The sequence below is a fragment of the Nylanderia fulva genome, unplaced genomic scaffold (assembly GCF_048542155.1).
Source record: "Nylanderia fulva isolate GAGA-0341 unplaced genomic scaffold, ASM4854215v1 Scaffold21, whole genome shotgun sequence".
Taxonomy (NCBI): Eukaryota; Metazoa; Arthropoda; class Insecta; order Hymenoptera; family Formicidae; genus Nylanderia; species Nylanderia fulva.
The window spans coordinates 1,568,246-1,586,136 of NW_028190275.1; the positions used below are offsets into that span (position 1 = coordinate 1,568,246).

At 33.7% G+C, this 17,891-nt stretch overlaps 5 protein-coding genes and 1 long non-coding RNA gene across 11 annotated transcripts in view; 4 read left to right on the plus strand and 2 right to left on the minus strand.

Moving 5' to 3' along the window:
- The window catches only part of dom (domino helicase), a 24,621-nt gene extending 19,886 nt beyond the window's left edge, over positions 1 to 4,735 (minus strand). The window contains 4 exon segments of the mRNA XM_029307540.2: positions 271 to 402; positions 1,422 to 2,250; positions 2,721 to 2,923; positions 4,517 to 4,735. Of these exon segments, the coding sequence (XP_029163373.2) occupies positions 271 to 402; positions 1,422 to 2,250; positions 2,721 to 2,912 (1,153 nt within the window). The 5' untranslated portion in view covers positions 2,913 to 2,923; positions 4,517 to 4,735.
- On the plus strand, positions 4,131 to 8,936 carry Rad51D (Rad51 recombinase D). 6 transcript variants are annotated; one of them, XM_085482546.1, is made up of 6 exons: positions 4,131 to 4,292; positions 6,779 to 6,970; positions 7,233 to 7,342; positions 7,477 to 7,687; positions 8,018 to 8,194; positions 8,446 to 8,936. In XM_085482546.1, exons 2-6 carry the CDS (start codon positions 6,827 to 6,829, stop codon positions 8,767 to 8,769), a joined length of 966 nt encoding a protein of 321 aa, XP_085338672.1. In that variant the 5' UTR covers positions 4,131 to 4,292; positions 6,779 to 6,826; the 3' UTR covers positions 8,770 to 8,936. The 6 variants fall into 6 exon arrangements, with proteins under 6 accessions (XP_085338672.1, XP_085338668.1, XP_085338671.1 ...); XM_085482542.1 differs by lacking the exon at positions 4,131 to 4,292 and adding an exon at positions 5,734 to 6,050; XM_085482545.1 differs by lacking the exon at positions 4,131 to 4,292 and adding an exon at positions 6,090 to 6,282.
- Positions 8,593 to 17,891, plus strand: part of LOC114934840 (U6 small nuclear RNA (adenine-(43)-N(6))-methyltransferase) — a 20,197-nt gene continuing 10,898 nt past the window's right edge. Inside the window, exon 1 of the mRNA XM_085482541.1 lies at positions 8,593 to 8,658. The gene's annotated coding sequence lies outside the window, so the exon portion shown is untranslated. The remainder of the gene's footprint in view (positions 8,659 to 17,891) is intronic.
- LOC146723292 (uncharacterized) lies at positions 9,912 to 12,111 on the plus strand. Its single transcript, XM_085482525.1, has 3 exons — positions 9,912 to 11,191; positions 11,642 to 11,747; positions 11,885 to 12,111. Exons 1-3 carry the CDS (start codon positions 11,144 to 11,146, stop codon positions 12,040 to 12,042), a joined length of 312 nt encoding a protein of 103 aa, XP_085338651.1. The 5' UTR covers positions 9,912 to 11,143; the 3' UTR covers positions 12,043 to 12,111.
- Positions 12,617 to 13,995, minus strand: LOC114939744 (uncharacterized). Its single transcript, XR_014924645.1, has 2 exons — positions 12,933 to 13,995; positions 12,617 to 12,788 (listed from the first exon to the last, which is right to left on the minus strand). It is a non-coding gene; the product is annotated as an uncharacterized LOC114939744 (long non-coding RNA).
- Positions 14,689 to 17,891, plus strand: part of LOC146723293 (uncharacterized) — a 3,769-nt gene continuing 566 nt past the window's right edge. The window contains exons 1-6 of the mRNA XM_085482655.1: positions 14,689 to 15,029; positions 15,249 to 15,691; positions 15,863 to 16,192; positions 16,370 to 16,678; positions 16,844 to 17,142; positions 17,371 to 17,806. Coding sequence (XP_085338781.1) covers positions 14,689 to 15,029; positions 15,249 to 15,691; positions 15,863 to 16,192; positions 16,370 to 16,678; positions 16,844 to 17,142; positions 17,371 to 17,806 — 2,158 coding nt within the window. The remainder of the gene's footprint in view (positions 15,030 to 15,248; positions 15,692 to 15,862; positions 16,193 to 16,369; positions 16,679 to 16,843; positions 17,143 to 17,370; positions 17,807 to 17,891) is intronic.

Genomic DNA, 17,891 nt, shown 5'->3' on the forward strand with positions numbered 1-17,891 from the left:
ATTTATTCAAAGTATGAATACAAATTTCTAGTTCTTACATATTTTTAATAGCAGTAGGCAAGATGTCTTTGTTTGGCGAATATCTCCCGATCGTTGTTCAAACGGTTCAAGTCATGAGTATGATACAGAAGTATAACGCAAGAAAATAATTAATTTTCAATGAGAACTCAAGGACATGGAGCAACTAACGGATTGCTCGAAAGCGAAACCAATATATGGAGCGACTTAAAGACACGAAGAAACGAACGACAGGCGACCTGCGGTAATCACCTATAATGAGCGTAGGTGCTAGAGTAGAAACGGATGGAGGGTGAACGGTGACTGACGATGAAGACTGGATTGCCGCTCGGAAGGCAAATACCATGCCATGGCGGCCCCCTTGAGGCCTACCTGGTACTTGTCCTAGTGTGTAAATGATCATTTATTCGGTACACAATAACCGGATTTTTTTATTCATGGTAATGAATAATGGCTAAAATATAACACGAATGAGAAAAGGTTTATTAAATAATTAATGTTAAAAAAATACTTTTTCAAGATAATGATAAAAATATCTTCGGACGTAGAAGCAGAGGAAAAAGACTTCTAAAACTACACCTAATATTTCTAGTCAATCACACATATTGAGTAAATAAAAAACCTTCCGTCGATTCTTTAGACATCATTGTAAATCTGAATTTCGTGATAATAAATTTCATTAAGAAAATTAATATTTTATAATTTAATGTTTACAGCATTATTTAATTATATCTCAATCATCTCAAAGTTATATTTTACTTATATTGAGCTTCAAAATTCAACTAGTATATATATATATATATATATATATATATATATACAAATAGAATAATGGGAGAATCATTAATTTTAAAAAGCGAAAAATAATCAACAAACGCAAGTTTTCACTATTAAAGTGCCGGAGATATGTATGCTGTAACTAATAACTACAAAACATTCATCAAGATTTAATTCACGATTCTGATCGATTTGTTTATAAGAATTAATGTGTGACATCTAATATGATTTTGATGAAATATAATCCTTCTTCCACGTGTCTTTTTAAATTGTAAGAAAAATACCCAATTTTTCCTAACATATAGATATTGTCACATCTAATAATTATTTGTTCAATATTAGCATTGATTTATAAGATAAAAGATAAAAGCAACTGTAATTTATTTAAAATTATAAACTAAACTATTACACGATTATTGATTTAAAGGGAAAATTCAGCACCGTTTCAAATACGCATCCGCAGCAAATAACAATTGTAAAAGAATGATATCGTATAACTTAATACATAAACGTAATAGCATTCTCGATGGATTCATTAGGAATAAAAAAAAATATAGTCAATATTGCTCGAAGTAAAGATAAAGAATTAGACTTCCTTGTTATTTTAATTATTAAACGATATTTACCTTGCTGACTGAGCTGGGCTAAAGCCGCAGCAGGCAGGGTGGTGGCGAGCGCGATCGGGGTGACGCCCGCGCCAGAAATCTTAACTTCCGCGCTTTGATTCGGGATTTGTACCATCGTCGATCCTGCGGTAACTGTTGCTACGGTGGAGGTGACAGCAGCAGTGGTAGTAGTAGTAGTAGTAATAGCAGTGGCGACGGTAGTAGTGGCAACAGTGGTGATAGCAGACAACTGCGAGAAATCCGATGATAACGGTGCTGTCAGATCCTCGTCATCGTCGTCCGGATCCAGTGGATGCTGACGTAAAAAATGCAAATATTGCGGCGTCGAGGAGCGTTTCAGCCAATTGTGATAGTCCATCATGTTGCCGCCGACGTGCAAGAAGAATAACTCCGATGCATTATCCTTGTACTTCTCGCGTACCAAACGTATCCGCCGTATTTTATGCTCTAGTATCCGTCTACAATAATCACTGGTGTCGAATGCGGCCGCCTTTTCCGTCGTTTCCGATAATTTTAATCGTTTTCTTGCCGGCGGCGACGGCGACGGCGATTGCACCCGCGTCTGCGGCGATGACGCCTGCGACGACATCGGTGTCACGAACATGTTGCCCATTGAGGTCCGTACGAGTTTCGGCGACGTCGCTAACACTACCTTGGTGGAGTTCTGTGGCCGCGACATGCCGACCGTCGACGATGATGTGCCGGTAACACTGACACTCCCGGCCACCACTCCTGCGTTACGCGGTGGCGTACCCGCAATGTTGACGATTCTTGTGACGCCGACTTGTTGCGTTCCACTTGCATTAGTCGTGACGTTATTCGGTATGACCTGTGAATGAAAATATTAATCATAGAATATTAATCGTAGACACAGAGGTGTAGAAGTATATATAAATTAATAATTATTTAATACGATTACAGAGTAATCCATGGTGAAATTAACACTGCTTTTAATGAACAATAAAAATAATCAAGATTAAAATAACCTTCGATATATAATCATTACTAATTATAATTATTTACTAATTAAATTAGTGATTAGTTATTACAAATAGTTTATTAGTAAGCAATAATAATAATAAATAATGTCAAAATAATAACAATTAACAATAATTGTCGACTATAATTAATTTATTAATTACTAATATATGTATATGATAAAATTAGATAAAAAATTATGTACTTTATGAAAAGAAAATGCATTTATATTTTTATTTAAATATAATATAATTAAATATAAATAATATATTTTTTTTCAAAATGCAATACATTTTAATTTGAGGAACCATAGAGATTCACCTGTGTAAGACCAGGAACTTGGCTTGTAATGACAAACTGTTGCCCGCTGGTAGAGAGCACATTGAGGCCTTGAGTAGCGAGAACCTGTTGCAGACTGACAGTCTGTTGAGCTGCACCTCCATTATTTCCGCCATTATTAGTCGCACCCCGATTAAGGGGTGGTAAAATAGGTGCACCTTGCTTATCACTCATTGCACGTTATGCTGAAAAAATAAAGTGTTACACTGTACAATCATTCACAGTGTCTTGCACCACATAAATATTCATGTCTTATTGAGTACAAAGTATAACTATTAAAATATTAATCCTTTGAAAACTTGATTTATTTAAATAACATTAATATATATAAACTTTAATAGAATTGATTAAAATATATATTATAGTCTTAATATATTTTTAATATAAACTAAACATTTTTTCTTGTGCATATCTTTAAATATGATGTCTATCGATACATAAATTCACATCAACTCTTATTAGATTTATATATATATACAATTTGATATAATTCTTAAAATTGTTTGCTAAAAAGATACTAACCATCTATATTCTTAAAGAATTAATATTATAATTTTTTCTGTATTCTTATCTTAAAAAGATACCTGCAAAATAGAACTTGGAAAAGCTTAAAATATAAAAGTAAATTTGAAAAAACCAAATTTAGAGATATTCAATGTATGTAATTAAATATGTATGCAATTAATGCATGTAATTAAATATAGAATTAAGTTTTAATAAAAAAATGTATATATAAATTGTACATTTATATATATTTTTTACTTAATTTTCTTCTTAATATGATATAATGTTTAAATTTTTAAAGTATGAAAATATCTAATAAGTTAAAAGATAAATAATTTACAGAATTGAAACACGAGTAAAAAAAACAAAAAAATACTAACAATAATCTGTTAATAACATTATTAAAAACAATTTAATAATAAAAAATAGAATTAAATGAACATTTTATTAAATTTTAAATGATATATATATATATCTTCAATCATTAAGCGTATACTATCATAGACAAAAATATAATAAAGAAATAGAATTTGTGTATGTAAAATATTAAGATAAAAAAATATACATTGAAAGCAGATTTGCAATGCAACAAAAGTTATCTTTCTTTAAATAATGCATAGAACACGCAATTCTTTGCTATCGTAAACTGCCTAAAAAACAAAAATAAACAGAAATACTCCAAGCAAATAAAAAAAAAGTAACAATGATCTCCAATGAACGAGCTCATTCATTTGTCGATGGATAGAAGTACTTCGATTGTTCGCAAATCAAAAAAAAAAAAAAAGAGGTAAAAATTCGGAGGAGCTGCGCGATTCATTAAACAAAAAAAAATAAATAAATAAAAGTAGATATTGCGCAGAATGCGTGGAATACATACGCGAAATTCGATGTCGTACGTGACGACGGGATATCGGGGATCGGCGAGTGTCGGGAGAGGAGGTGTGTCATCGCGAATGTCGCAAGATCCCGGACCGGCAGGAGGAAAGATCCGGAATCTGGCTTCCCGAGGAGCGTCGCGCGTCGAGGAAAACGGCGCGTTATAACGTCGAGGTATATATTTTCGCCGGTGACGGCGAGAGGGTAAGAAACGCAGCTGGAATCGCGGCGACGCGCCAGACGCGCCAGGAAGCGAGCCCGTCGACACGACGAGCTGGCCTCGACGGCCGAGGAAGCCGCCCCGGACGCGAACGTCGGCGCGGCGCGGCGCGACACGATACAAAGGAAATCTCCCGTCCGCCATGTTGGCGTTGGCTCCGAAACGGCCGCGGACTTACCATAATGTAATCACAAATTTCCGCGACCTGGGTGCGCCATCCACGGGAACGAGCGTCACGTCCGCGATCCGCGTGGGTCAAATCGCAATTGGGTACCTCACGTAACATACGACGCATGAGATATATCTAATATTTCACGATACATTGTCACACCGCACGCCCAAGGACGCGTACGCACTTCTAAACATGGCGACGGCTGCGAGACAAATTTCAGCCGCGGCCAGAAGCGAGAGACAGTTTACCCCCAGTCGCGCGAAGATGGCGCCCGACGCTCGTGCGCTCCGATTGGTCGGCCGCGGTCGCTGCGCGCGACAACGTGGCATCGAAGGACGCGCGCGATTGGTCGGCGAGCTCGTACGTTCGAATCCATATATCCTCCAAGTTCGAGAGAGAGAGAGAGAATTGTTCTTTGGAATTGAACTTTTTGCACCTTTTTCTTTTTCCTCTTCGCCTTCACCAACTTTTAAATATGTATAGAATTCTCGTTTTTAATTTATCTACTTTTCCGAGAAGTTTGCTCACGAAGGATAATTAATCATGTTTGGGTTCGGTCCAGCGCAATTAAGCCGATTACGAGATTAAAGCTCGTATCGGATTTCGCGTTGAATATTAAATATTTTGGAATTTCAGTTCTTCATTGGTCAAATTTCAATTTTTTATCTTTAATAATCCAGATGATAGTCTAATTATAATTTATTAAATTGTGCAAAATGTAAAGAGGCTAAATAAATTTTTAGAAACATTTTTGAGATGATTCATCGGGATAAACTTTGCTCCTATTATAAATTCCAATTTTTTAACCTTCTGTATTCTGTATAATTTTCTCTACTTTAATTGTTCCTTTCGTTTGCACCAAATCACATTTTTTGCACTCGAAATAAACACGCATGCATTAATTAATGAATATAAGCATCGAAAATAAAAAAGAAAAATGTATATATGAATATGTACAGATTATTCTACACTTTTTCTATTTCTATATAAAATAAGAAATCAATTTTCGCACTATTATATACATGCACTATATACATCTTCAAAATAAAATAATACATATTCAAATATATTTAAGAGAATATTTGCGGAAAAAGGGGAAAGAAAGAAGGGCGAAAAATCCTTAAAAATGCAGACGATTAGGAAGGATAAACCCGACGTTCACACATGGGGGACGATCGATAATCCGAGCCGAGGTGCACTCGCCACGTGGCGTGAGTGCAAGTAAAAGAATCTCACACATTCTTTTCTCGTCCCAATAATAATTCTTCCCATTCACGTCTACGTACCTGGTGCGTCGAGCTCCCTCCGGGACCCGGGCTCACTCCGTCGTCGGCGGCGTCTCGCAACTCATTGCCGGGGCTTCGCGTGTCTCGGGAGCGCCGTTCGATCGTCGAGTGCGCGCACGTGCGTCCTCCCTCGCGACGAGCGAACGACGCGCGCCGGATGGCGGCATCCTCGCGCGCAGTCACCCTCGTCGCCGCGGAAACGATCGTCATCTCGAGCGACCGCGCTCCGGGATCTCTTCTTCGGGGAATCGAAGGTGAATAAGTGCAGCCAGAATCCTCGCGTCACGGATCTTCTCCCTCTGTCTCTGTCTCTCTCTCTCTCTCCCTCCGACGACTCCGGAACCTCCTCGTGCGCGTGGAACACTCGGCGAAATGAACCTTGATCTCGATCGTCGTCGATGAACACCGGAAGAGCGGCGACGTGGTGCGCGCGTTTTTGAAATGCCGCGCGATAAAAATGCGTGTACCTGGAATTGATTGTTTATGGTAGATTTGCATCATTGACATCTGCCAGCTAATGGGAAACCTTGTTTTCTAAGGAGAAAAATGGCGACTCGTGTGATATCGCCCTAATGTTACTATGTTTTCTACGCTTTAGGGATTTTTAAGTGATTAGGGTTTTTGTTCGAGTGCACCATCTAGATGTTCGTACATCGTGACTGTTGATTCGAATAATTTCGAAAAATAATGTTTTTGTATGTTGATTAATTTAACGTGGTTGGGAAAGTTGTATTTTTTTATCTATTAATTTTGTACGTTTCATGTTTCCATATAGCAGTTAGTAAAGATTTGAATCTTTTTTTGTTAAAAATTTAAATTATTTTATGATATAAATTTTAATCAAACGCTTATACACAATATACACTTTTATCTGCATTTATTTATATGATTGTTTAAAAGATTTTACATATACAAATTTATTGTAAACTTTTTAGAAAAGCAAAATCATGTGAACTCTACTGTATTCTTTTTTATTTTTTAGGTATGCATACTCAACGTACATATATATGCATACATTCAGGATTGAAGGATGATTAAGTTGAACACAAACATTCATCCGAGTTTATCGGAAATAGTAATAGAAACATTGCGACGCAGAAATATAATTACAATCGTGGATTTTGTCACGACAGATCCAATTAAATTGGCAATCTTTACCGGTCTTTCACATATGGTATGTATTAGTAAAAAAGAAAGATACAATAAAATAAAATTAAATGAAAATGTGTGTCACATATGTTTAGATATTAAAAATCAAAATTTGAATGCACTTTAAAATTTAATTTTTTAATGTATTACTTACTTTTTATGTATTAATTCAGTTTATTTTTTATTTACTTGAACAAATGGAATAAATGGAAAAATTGAAACTTGAAATAGATTTACTTGATATTTATACATATATTTACAATAGCAAAATATTTTAATATTTGCAGGAGATATTGCAAATTAAGAAACACATATTAAAGAATCATGGTGGCATCAAGAGGAATGCGATTGAGATCTTTAAAATAGAACGCAGATATATTTCGACCAATATAAAATGGTATTTTTATAGCACATTATTAACTGTTAATCAAAACAATTTTGATAAACACAGATGTGATGTCTGAAGATATTAAATATTGCAATACTATACAGAAGATACAGATATTTAACATCTGATTTTCATTAAAACAGTTTGGACGAATTACTGAAAGGTGGTCTGTATCCTGGACAGTTGTGCGAACTATGTGGACCATCATCTTCCGGAAAGACACAATTATGTTTGACAATAGCCACTATTGCTGCTATTCGATCAGACATCACTGTATGGTACTTGGACACGAAAAGAGATTTTTCCAGACTTCGATACGAAGAGATTCTAAAGGCAAGAAACTGTAGGCAAGAGGTAATAATAACTTTTAATATTAATCAAATCATCGACATGTTAATAAATGTAATTAATAATTTAATCAGATTCTAATGTAAATTCGAATTGGAGCTTAAATGTAAAAAAGTCAATTATATTATACAATCAGAAAAAGAAATAATTTTCTGAAAAAAGAATAAGAACAATATCTGTGTAGAAGGTGAAAGCGTTTTATATGATAAATGTTTATTATCTTTAAAATGTTTTTGTGCATTGATAAATTTTGTATCACATTATACGAATAAAATCAGTTTTTATTAACTTTTGATTGTTAAATTTAAAAATTATAAATTCTGTATTTTTTCCCAGGTTATAGAAGACACATTGCGACGTACAAAAGTCTGTTATATAAGTTCATTCTGTGAATTAATACGAGTTTTGCGCGAATTAGTAACTATCTTTAAAACGGAGCAAAATAATATGTCGCTCGAAGGAAGAAGAAATTATCTCGTAATTATTGATTCTTTACCAGCAGTTATCTTTAAGGTATTGATAGATAAATCTCTATTAATTATAATTTATAAAATACTTAAATTATATTTTATACATTAATACAATATGATTAGAGAGAATATCATATTTAATATTATTAAGAAATAATATTTTCTTGCCAATTTTTTATAATAATTAATTTATAATTAATTTTATATTAAATAGTATAAAAAATAGTATAAAATTAAGAATTACGGAAGCCTTCAGTTTTTAACAATCTCAACTATTCTTTTACTTCTTTCAAGATAACGCGAGAAGCGCAACAGCGTGATCTTGAAACGACTTATGAGCTCGACGATTTGGCCGAGGCGTGTCGATTTCTCACGAGAGAATGCCAGGCAATTGTGATCACGGTGAACTCAGTTACTCAATGGAATTCCTCCGATCAAATAAACCCTGGCACTATAACACCAGCATTAGGAAAATACTGGGCAAGAGTACCAGTCACGAGATTACTGGTAAGGAGACAACACGGTGAAACTCGAAAAATTACTGTTTGGAAAGATCTAAGATTAGAGAAGTTATCTTGCATAGTGACGATAAACGATGTCGGGATCACGTCTGCGTGATGACCCATCTATAAAATTAATCGTTAATATTCTAATTGATTGTTATTAAATATTATACGTACTTTTTGTTTATATTATAAATTTATTTTTGTGTTATACATTTCTTTATTTAATCTTAATTTTTAAAAGGTTAATAACAGTTAATAATAAAGCTATATTTTATTTTATTTCATCTATTTCTATTATTTTGTACACTTTGAATATTCATATCAAGATATTGGCTATATAGTTAACTTTTTGTTATATAATGAAATTTGACAGTTCTTATGTGTCAGATATATTCCTTTTTTCTAATAAAATTGCAGAGCTTCTTACATCTGCTTATGATCATATTTATTTTATTTTTGTAATCATATAAAGATACAATAAAAAGATTTATTAAATAAGAAATAGTATGATTATAAAAATATAATTAAATACATATATACAGTTAAATCGAAAATGAAATACTTTTGAAAATAATCACAGCATTAGTTATATAAAATTCAAAATTTTAATGAAACATTTAATATTTAAAATGTTTTTTATATTTAGTTTAATTTTTTATTTTTATATTTAATTTTGTTTTTTTTTTAGCCTTTGTGTTCAAATTTTATTTTTTCTACAAAAAATATTTTTTTTACCGCGGAAAATATAAAAAAATAATATGTTTTTTATTGTCAAATATATTTTATAAAAATTACGCATTTTGTGAAAAATTGTAATAAAGCGCTTTTATTGCCGTAACCAATCAATGATTTACTCAGCTGTACGACCAATCAGAGTAAAGAAGTCTATTGAATCGCAGTGTAATCAATCTCCAAACATTCCCTAGAATATTCTAGGGACTATCACAATTTGCACAATTATCTATATATATAAGCACCGTCTGTCTGTATGTATGTACGCGAACTACTTCCGCATTTGTGGACCGATTTTCGTGAAACTGGTACCAAAATGTCGCAAATTTTTCGGGGGTGGCTGCTGTGGGGTTTTTTTTTTAAATTTTTTAATTTTTTTTTTTTTTACAGAGGAGGGTATGTTTAATCTTTTTTTGCAATATTTCTGAACACATGGTATCAAAATGTTGCAAATTTTTTTGGAGATAGCGACGATGCGGTTTTTTTAAGTGTTACACCCCCACCCACGCACCCACCCACGCATCCACCCACGCGCATGCGCATTTATGGACCAATTTTAACGAAATTAGTACCAAAATGTTGCAAATTTTTTTGAGAAAACTACTGGTTTATTTTTTTAAGTTTACCCCTCCACCCACGCACCCACCCACGCAATCGTATATTTATGAACCGATTTTTTTTAAATTGGTACTAAAATGTTGCAAATTTTTTGAAGATGAAGACGATGTGGTTTTTTCAAGTGTTACACCTCCACCCACGCATTCACCCACGCGCGTGCGCATTTATGGACCAAAAGCACCGTCTGTCTGTATGTATGTACGCGAACTACTTTCGCATTTGTGGACCGATTTTCGTGAAACTGGTACCAAAATGTTGCAAATTTTGCTGTGGGGTTTTTTTTTTAATTTTTTAATTTTTTTTTTTCTACAGAGGAGGGTATGTTTAATCTTTTTTTGCAATATTTCTGAACACATGGTATCAAAATGTTGCAAATTTTTTTGGAGATAGCGACGATGCGGTTTTTTTAAGTGTTACACCTCCACCCACGCACCCACCCACGCATCCACCCACGCGCATGCGCATTTATGGACCAATTTTAACGAAATTAGTACCAAAATGTTGCAAATTTTTTTGAGAAAACTACTGGTTTATTTTTTTAAGTTTACCCCTCCACCCACGCACCCACCCACGCAATCGTATATTTATGAACCGATTTTTTTTAAATTGGTACTAAAATGTTGCAAATTTTTTGAAGATGAAGAGGATGTGGTTTTTTCAAGTGTTACACCTCCACCCACGCATTCACCCACGCGCGTGCGCATTTATGGACAAATTTTTACGAAATTGGTACAAAAATGTTGCAAATTTTTATGAGAAAGCTGTTGTGTGGTTTTTTAAAGTTTTATCCCGCCCACGCATCCACCCACGCATTCACACATTTATTCACAGACTTTTTCGAAATTTGTATTCAAATTTTGTTGGGGATGGCTACTATAATTTTAACAAATTTTTATCATCCTATTCATCCACCCACGCACCCATGTGCATACGCATTTATTGACTTGGTCATACCAAGAAGTAATTTTTAAAAAATTTGTGTACGTGTTTGTGATTATGTGTGCAATTCGTGTAAATAAACCTTTAATTTGTATGCCTTGACCATAGTAACATTTAAATTCAATATTCTTATCTTATACATACATTTCCTTCAACTTTTTTAAAATCAATGTGACATATAATACTGCTTAACCAAGATGTCTAAAGAGAGCAGCGAAAATGCATGCAGTTCAAATCAGCATAATGTAAGTAGATTTTAATTTTAGAGAGAGAGATAGAGACAGAGAAAAAGGGAGAGTGAGAGAGGAAGAGAGAGAGAGAGAGTGTCTTAAAGAAAGAGAGAGGGAGAGAGGGAGGGAGAGAGAGAGAGAGAGAGAAAGAGAGAGAGCGTGTGCCTTAAAGAAAGAGGGAAGGAGAGAAATAAGGAGAGAGAGAGCATGTGTCTTAAAGAGAGAGAGAGAAAGAGCGCGTGTGTTCTAGAGAGAGAGAGAGAGAGGGAGAGGGAGAGAGAGAGAGAGTGTGTGTCTCAAAGAAAGAAAGAGAAAGAGAGAGAGCGTGTGTGTCTTAAAGAAAGAGAGACAGAGAGAGGGAGAGGGGGAGGGAGAGAGAGAGAGAGAGAGAGAGAGAGAGAGAGAGAGAGAAAGAGAGAGAGGGATTAATTTAATAGTAGATATATATTATATGTATTTTTTTAGAATAACATAAGTAGTGAAGCCGTTATAATCAATGGAATAAATTATGATGAGCAAAGCAGCACGGAAATGTCAACAAGGCAAAGGGACATGGAAGAATTTAGAGACGGTAAATAAAAATTAATAATAATAATTAATTTAAAATTTTTTAAATTTTTTAATAAATATTTTGGTTGCATAATATCTTTTAATTATATCTGTAACATTATATATAGAGATATCTAATTAAATTTTAAAAAATTTCAGTGCTTGAAGATGGGCTGGATGATATTTTAGTACAAGCACTAATTGAATTTGAAAATCAGGAGATAAAGAAAGAAGAATTGAAAGAAGAAGGGAAAAATAATAACAAACGAAAAGATATAAGTAATGATAACAAGAGCAAGAAATATAAAAAAAAATAAAATTTGATATGTAAAAATAAATTAATAATGATTCATTTCATTGATTTTTTTTCATAATTTTTAATATCTATTTCTAATGTATGATTTAATATGTAATTTTTATATTTAAATTATACGTAATATGTATTTACTATATATTTATTTAATAAAAATATATCTCTATATATATATTAATAATTTATAGATATTTATTATTTTAAAAAGTAAAGTGTGAGAGTGAGAGAGAGAGGGAGAGAGAGACAGAGACAGAGAGAGAGAGAGTGAGAGAGAGAGGGAGAGAGAGACAGAGACAGAGAGAGAGAGAGAGGGAGAGAGAGAGAAGGAGAGAGAGAGGGGGGAGAGAGAAAAGGGGAGGGAGAGGGAGAGAGAGGGGGGAGAGGAGAGAGGGGGGAGAGAAAAGGGGGAGGGGCAGAGAGAGAGGAGAGAGAGAGAGAGAGAGAGAGAGAGAGAGAGAGAGAGAGAGGAGAGAGAGAGAGACGAGAGATAGAGAGAGGAGAGAGAGAGAGAGAGAGACGAGAGATGAGACAGATTATGAATTTATTAAGTTATTTTATAATCTTGAGTAGTGAAGCACTTTTTGCAAAAAATAATTTATTTAAGAAGAAGAAATGTTAGATATTACATGGTAATATAATTTATAATTCTGCTTTCGCGTCCGCGGCCACGGCCGCGTCCACGCCCGCGTCCACGGCCGCGTCCGCGTTCTCGACCTCTTCCGGCTCTTGCCCATCGAGCTTTCTGTTTTACTGCAAAAAATGATTATATTACATAATATTTATTTATAATATTATATTATTATATATAATATTAATAATATTGATATTATATATTATTTATTTTGATTTATAATTCTTTATTATTATAATTTTTTTTTATTATTATATACTTACATTGGAATGTATTTTTTTCTATATTCTCTGACGGTGTCATTGCAGGCTGTGGGTCGTCAATAGCTACCACCGTTGCAGGCTGTGTATTCTCAGCAGCCACCATTGCAGGCTGTGTATTCTCAGCAGCCACCACTGCGGGCTGTGGTTGTTTCGCCATAGCCAGCTGCTGCTGCAATTCTTGCAATTGCCTCTTTAAAATATTATTTTCAACAAAAAGTGTTTCGCAGTACCTGATGTCATTCTAAAAAAAGATATAGAATATATCTATAATAAATTAATAATTCTTATTTATCTCTTTCTTTAAGACACGCTCTCTCTCTTTCTCTCTCCCTCTTTCTTTGAGACACACGCTCTCTCTCTCTCTCTCTCTCTCTCTCTCCTCCCCCTTCTTTCTCTCCTTCTTCCTCTCTCTTTCTCTCCCCCCTCTCTCTCTCTCTCTCTCTCTCTCTCTCTATAAAATTAAAATCTACTTACATTATGCTGATTTGAACTGCATGCATTTTCGCTGCTCTCTTTAGACATCTTGGTTAAGCAGTATTATATGTCACATTGATTTTAAAAAAGTTGAAGGAAATGTATGTATAACATAAGAATATTGAATTTAAATGTTACTATGGTCAAGGCATACAAATTAAAGGTTTATTTACATGAATTGCACACATAATCACAAACATGTACACAAATTTTTTTTAAATTACTTATTAGTGTGATTTTGTAAAAATCACTACTTAGGAGTGAGTTTCGATTTTTTAACGTGAGTCATTTAATAAATGATTATATAAGTTGCTGGTTTCATATTAAATTACGTTAAATGTCATAACGGATAGATTAAATAAAATAGAAAATATTATAATAAATGAAATTAGTACAACAAAAAAGGAGTCAAAGACGTAAAACTTTACGAAAAAGGAGTTAGTGATAAACGAAGTTAAAACGTTGAAGAGAAAGAGTGAAGGGAGAGAGAGAGAGAAAGAGAGAGAGACGGTAGATATTTTAAATCTTTATATCTATAGGTATTTGTAATAAATGTGTTTAAATATTTGTAATTATTTTATAATAATTACAATTTTATTACATTTACTTATATAAAAAATAATTATTTTTTAGATATTCTAAATTAAATTATATAAAAATTATATAAAATTATATAAAAATAAAAAAAATATATATATAAATAGAAAAATATATAAAATTATATTAAAAGGCTGCTGTGCGCCTGTAAAAAAGGATATTGTGCGCCTGTAAAAAAAGGCTGCTGTGCGCCTGTAAAAAAGGCTGCTGTGCGCCTGTAGAAAAAAGGCTGCTGTGCGCCTGTAAAAAAAGGCTGCTGTGCGCCTGTAGAAAAAAGGCTGCTGTGCGCCTGTAAAAAAAGGCTGCTGTGCGCCTGTAAAAAAGGCTGCTGTGCGCCTGTAAAAAAAAGGCTGCTGTGCGCCTGTAAAAAAGGCTGCTGTGCGCCTGTAAAAAAAGGCTGCTGTGCGCCTGTAAAAAAAGGCTGCGGTGCGCCTGTAAAAAAAGGCTGCTGTGCGCCTGTAAAAAAAGGCTGCTGTGTGTTTATACAAAGAATTAATATAAAACAGAATAAGCACGAAAAAGAAAAATTCCATCAAGAAAATCGATGAATTAATGAATAAATAATTCTTGATCATACAGACAGACGGTACTTATATATATAGATAGATAATATAGATATAATTATTACGATTAATATTTATAATATACCTACGTATACGCCGTATACGGTACGACACAGATAAGTATGCCTCAAAAGAGAAAAGGCGGAAATTTATATAAAATTAGTCACGAAAGCAAGCGCTTACGACAAATGCGAAAAATTGAGAGTTCGGAGGAAAGATCTCAACGACTTGAAGCTAATGCTCAAAGAAATTATCAGCAGAGAGTCAATGAAAATGATGACAAAAGGTCTCAACGACTCGAAGCTAATGCTCAAAGAAATTATCAGCAGAGGGTCAATGAAAATGATGACGAAAGGTCTCAACGACTCGAAGCTGATGCCCAAAGACATGCTCAGAAAAGGCAACAAGCTAGACAATTAAATCATCATATTGCGCTAATTGCTAAGGGCAATGAAATAAATGTGTCAGTTCATACACTTGGCCAAATGAATATAGAATGCCAATTTTGCAAATCGTTAAATTTTGAATGTGAAAAACCTAAAGATGGGAAATTTACATATTGTTGTCAAAAGGGTAAGCTTACATTAAAGTCAATAAATTGTCCTGATTTTATTAAAAAATTATACATGGGAAATGATTATGCATCGAAAAATTTCCTTCATAATATTCGTTCATATAATAGCGCTTTAGCTATGGCTTCTATGGGTGCCCCGGGCAATAGAAATCCATTGGATGTTGTGAGCAATGCTCCTTATTGCTTAAAGATTCATGGGCAATATCATCATTTGACTTCGACAGCAATGCGCCCAGCAGATGGGCAAGCTCCGCGCTTTGCGCAGCTTTACTTTTTAGATATAGAAGAAGCTATAAATCATAGAATGAATAAGAAAGCTAATCAAGAGTGTGATTTTGAAATAATGAAAAATTTGTCAAGTTTTATGGTTGAATGCAATGAATTTGCAAAGACTTTCAAGATGATGCGTCAAGTTGAACAAGATCTTAATCCGATAGGGAATAAAAATATAAATTTAATGTTGTCCTTTCGAAACGATCCTCAACATGATCAAAGAAGATATAATGCTCCACAAGCTAATGAAATAGCTGTGGTCTTTCAGAATGTAGATGGTGAGCCTCCATTTGAAAGAGACATTCGGATTTATAATAAAAATTCAAACGATGTTCAACAAATATCAATTCTGGACAAAAGGTGTGACCCAATGTGTTATCCTTTGTTATATCCATATGGTAACGATGGATGGCATTCAGAAATGAAATCTTATAATTATAAATATTCAGGATTTAAAGTAACTCAAATGGATTATTATGCTCATCTATTGGCACCAAGAGCCGAATTTAGCCAATTTAAAAGAGCAGGCAAATTGAGATGTCAATTTATACTTGATGCTTATATGAAAACTGAAGCCAATAGACTTAATTATATTAAATTAAATCAACCTCAATTAAGAGCAGAACTTTATTCAGGATTAATGGATCACCTTGATAATCGAGCACAAAATAAGGGAATTACAGTTGGTGTACCTGTAATATTACCATCTTCATTTATGGGCAGTCTAAGGAACATGCAAGAAAGATACCAAGATGCCATGTCTTTGGTAAGAAAGTATGGTAAACCAGACATTTTTTTAACCATGACTTGCAATCCTCAATGTCCTGAAATTAAGGATAATCTTGATGGATGTCAAATAGAGTTTCGACCTGATTTAGTCGCTAAAACATTTAATTTGGATGTCAAAGAGATTTTAAAAGATTTAATTCAAAATAAAATTTTTGGAAATATTATAGCTTATGCAGGTGTGATTGAATTTCAAAAAAGAGGACTTCCACATTTGCATTTACTTGCAATGTTGAGCGATGAAGATAAGCCCCGACTTCAAGAAGTCATTGATATGATGGTATGGGCTGAAATTCCTAATGAAGAAAAATATTCAGAACTTAATGAAAAAGTTTTGAAACACATGATTCACGGTCCATGTGGAGATCCGTCGAGGAGATATCCTTGCACTGGGGACGATGGAAAATGTTCAAAAGGTTTTCCAAAAGAATTTTGTGATAAAACTAATGCTAATGTAAATGGATATCCCATCTATCAACGTAGGAATATTGGAATAAAATACATCGTTAGAAATAAAGAAGTGGATAATCGATGGGTGGTGCCGTATTCACCATATTTAATCATGAAATATAATCGACATATTAATTTAGAAATATGTTCATCAGTGAAGAGCGTAAAATATCTATATAAATATATTCATAAAGGATTTGATTGTGCTGCAATTGAAGTGCAAGCACGAGATGGTACAAAATTCATTAGAGTAGATGAGGTTAACTCATTCCTGGATGCAAGATATGTTAGTGCTCCAGAAGCAATGTGGAGACTTAATGGATATGATCTGTTCATGAAATCTCATACAGTAATAAGATTGGCAGTTCATTTGCCTGATCGCCAAATGGTTTATTTTCGAGCAGGAAATGAAGAACAAGCTGCTCAAAGAGAGCTAAATCGAGATACTACGCTGACTGCATGGTTCAAATTAAATCAATATGATGAAAATGCAGTAAATTATCTTTATACAGATATTCCTTATCATTATGTTTATAATAAAAAAGAAACTAAGTGGAAGCCACGTAAAAAAGGTGGTGAAAAAATAATTTCAAGACTATATACAGTAAGCATAAAAGATATTGAAAGATTTTATCTCCGTCTTCTTCTACTACATGTGACTGGAGCAAAATGTTTTGAAGATTTGAGAAATGTAAATGGAATTATTTATAATACGTTTAAGGATGCAGCAATTGCAAAAAATTTAGTAGAAACTGATGACTTTTGGGGAAAAACGATGGAGGAAGCAACAGAATCGAATATGCCTGCACAACTTCGAGAATTATTTGCTTACATTTGCATCTTTGGAAATCCAATAGATGTACCAACAATTTGGAATAAATACAAAGATTTTATGATTGAGGACTTTGTAAATAATAATGTTGTAAATCCCGAAAATATGGCGTTAAACCATATACAACAAATTCTGATAAATAATGGAAGTAGTTGTGAGAAATTTCAATTACCAAATCCAACTGAAATAAATATTTATGAAACAGAGTATAATGTAGATGAAGAAAAAATACGTGGTGATTATTTATTATCTACACTAAATGATGAGCAAAAATACGTGTATGATATAGTAATGCGAGCAATTGAAAATGAAAATGAACCTAAGCGTTTGTTTTTTATTGACGGGTTTGCAGGAAGTGGTAAAACCTATCTATTTAATACATTTCTAAGTGTTATTCGAGGAAGAAATGA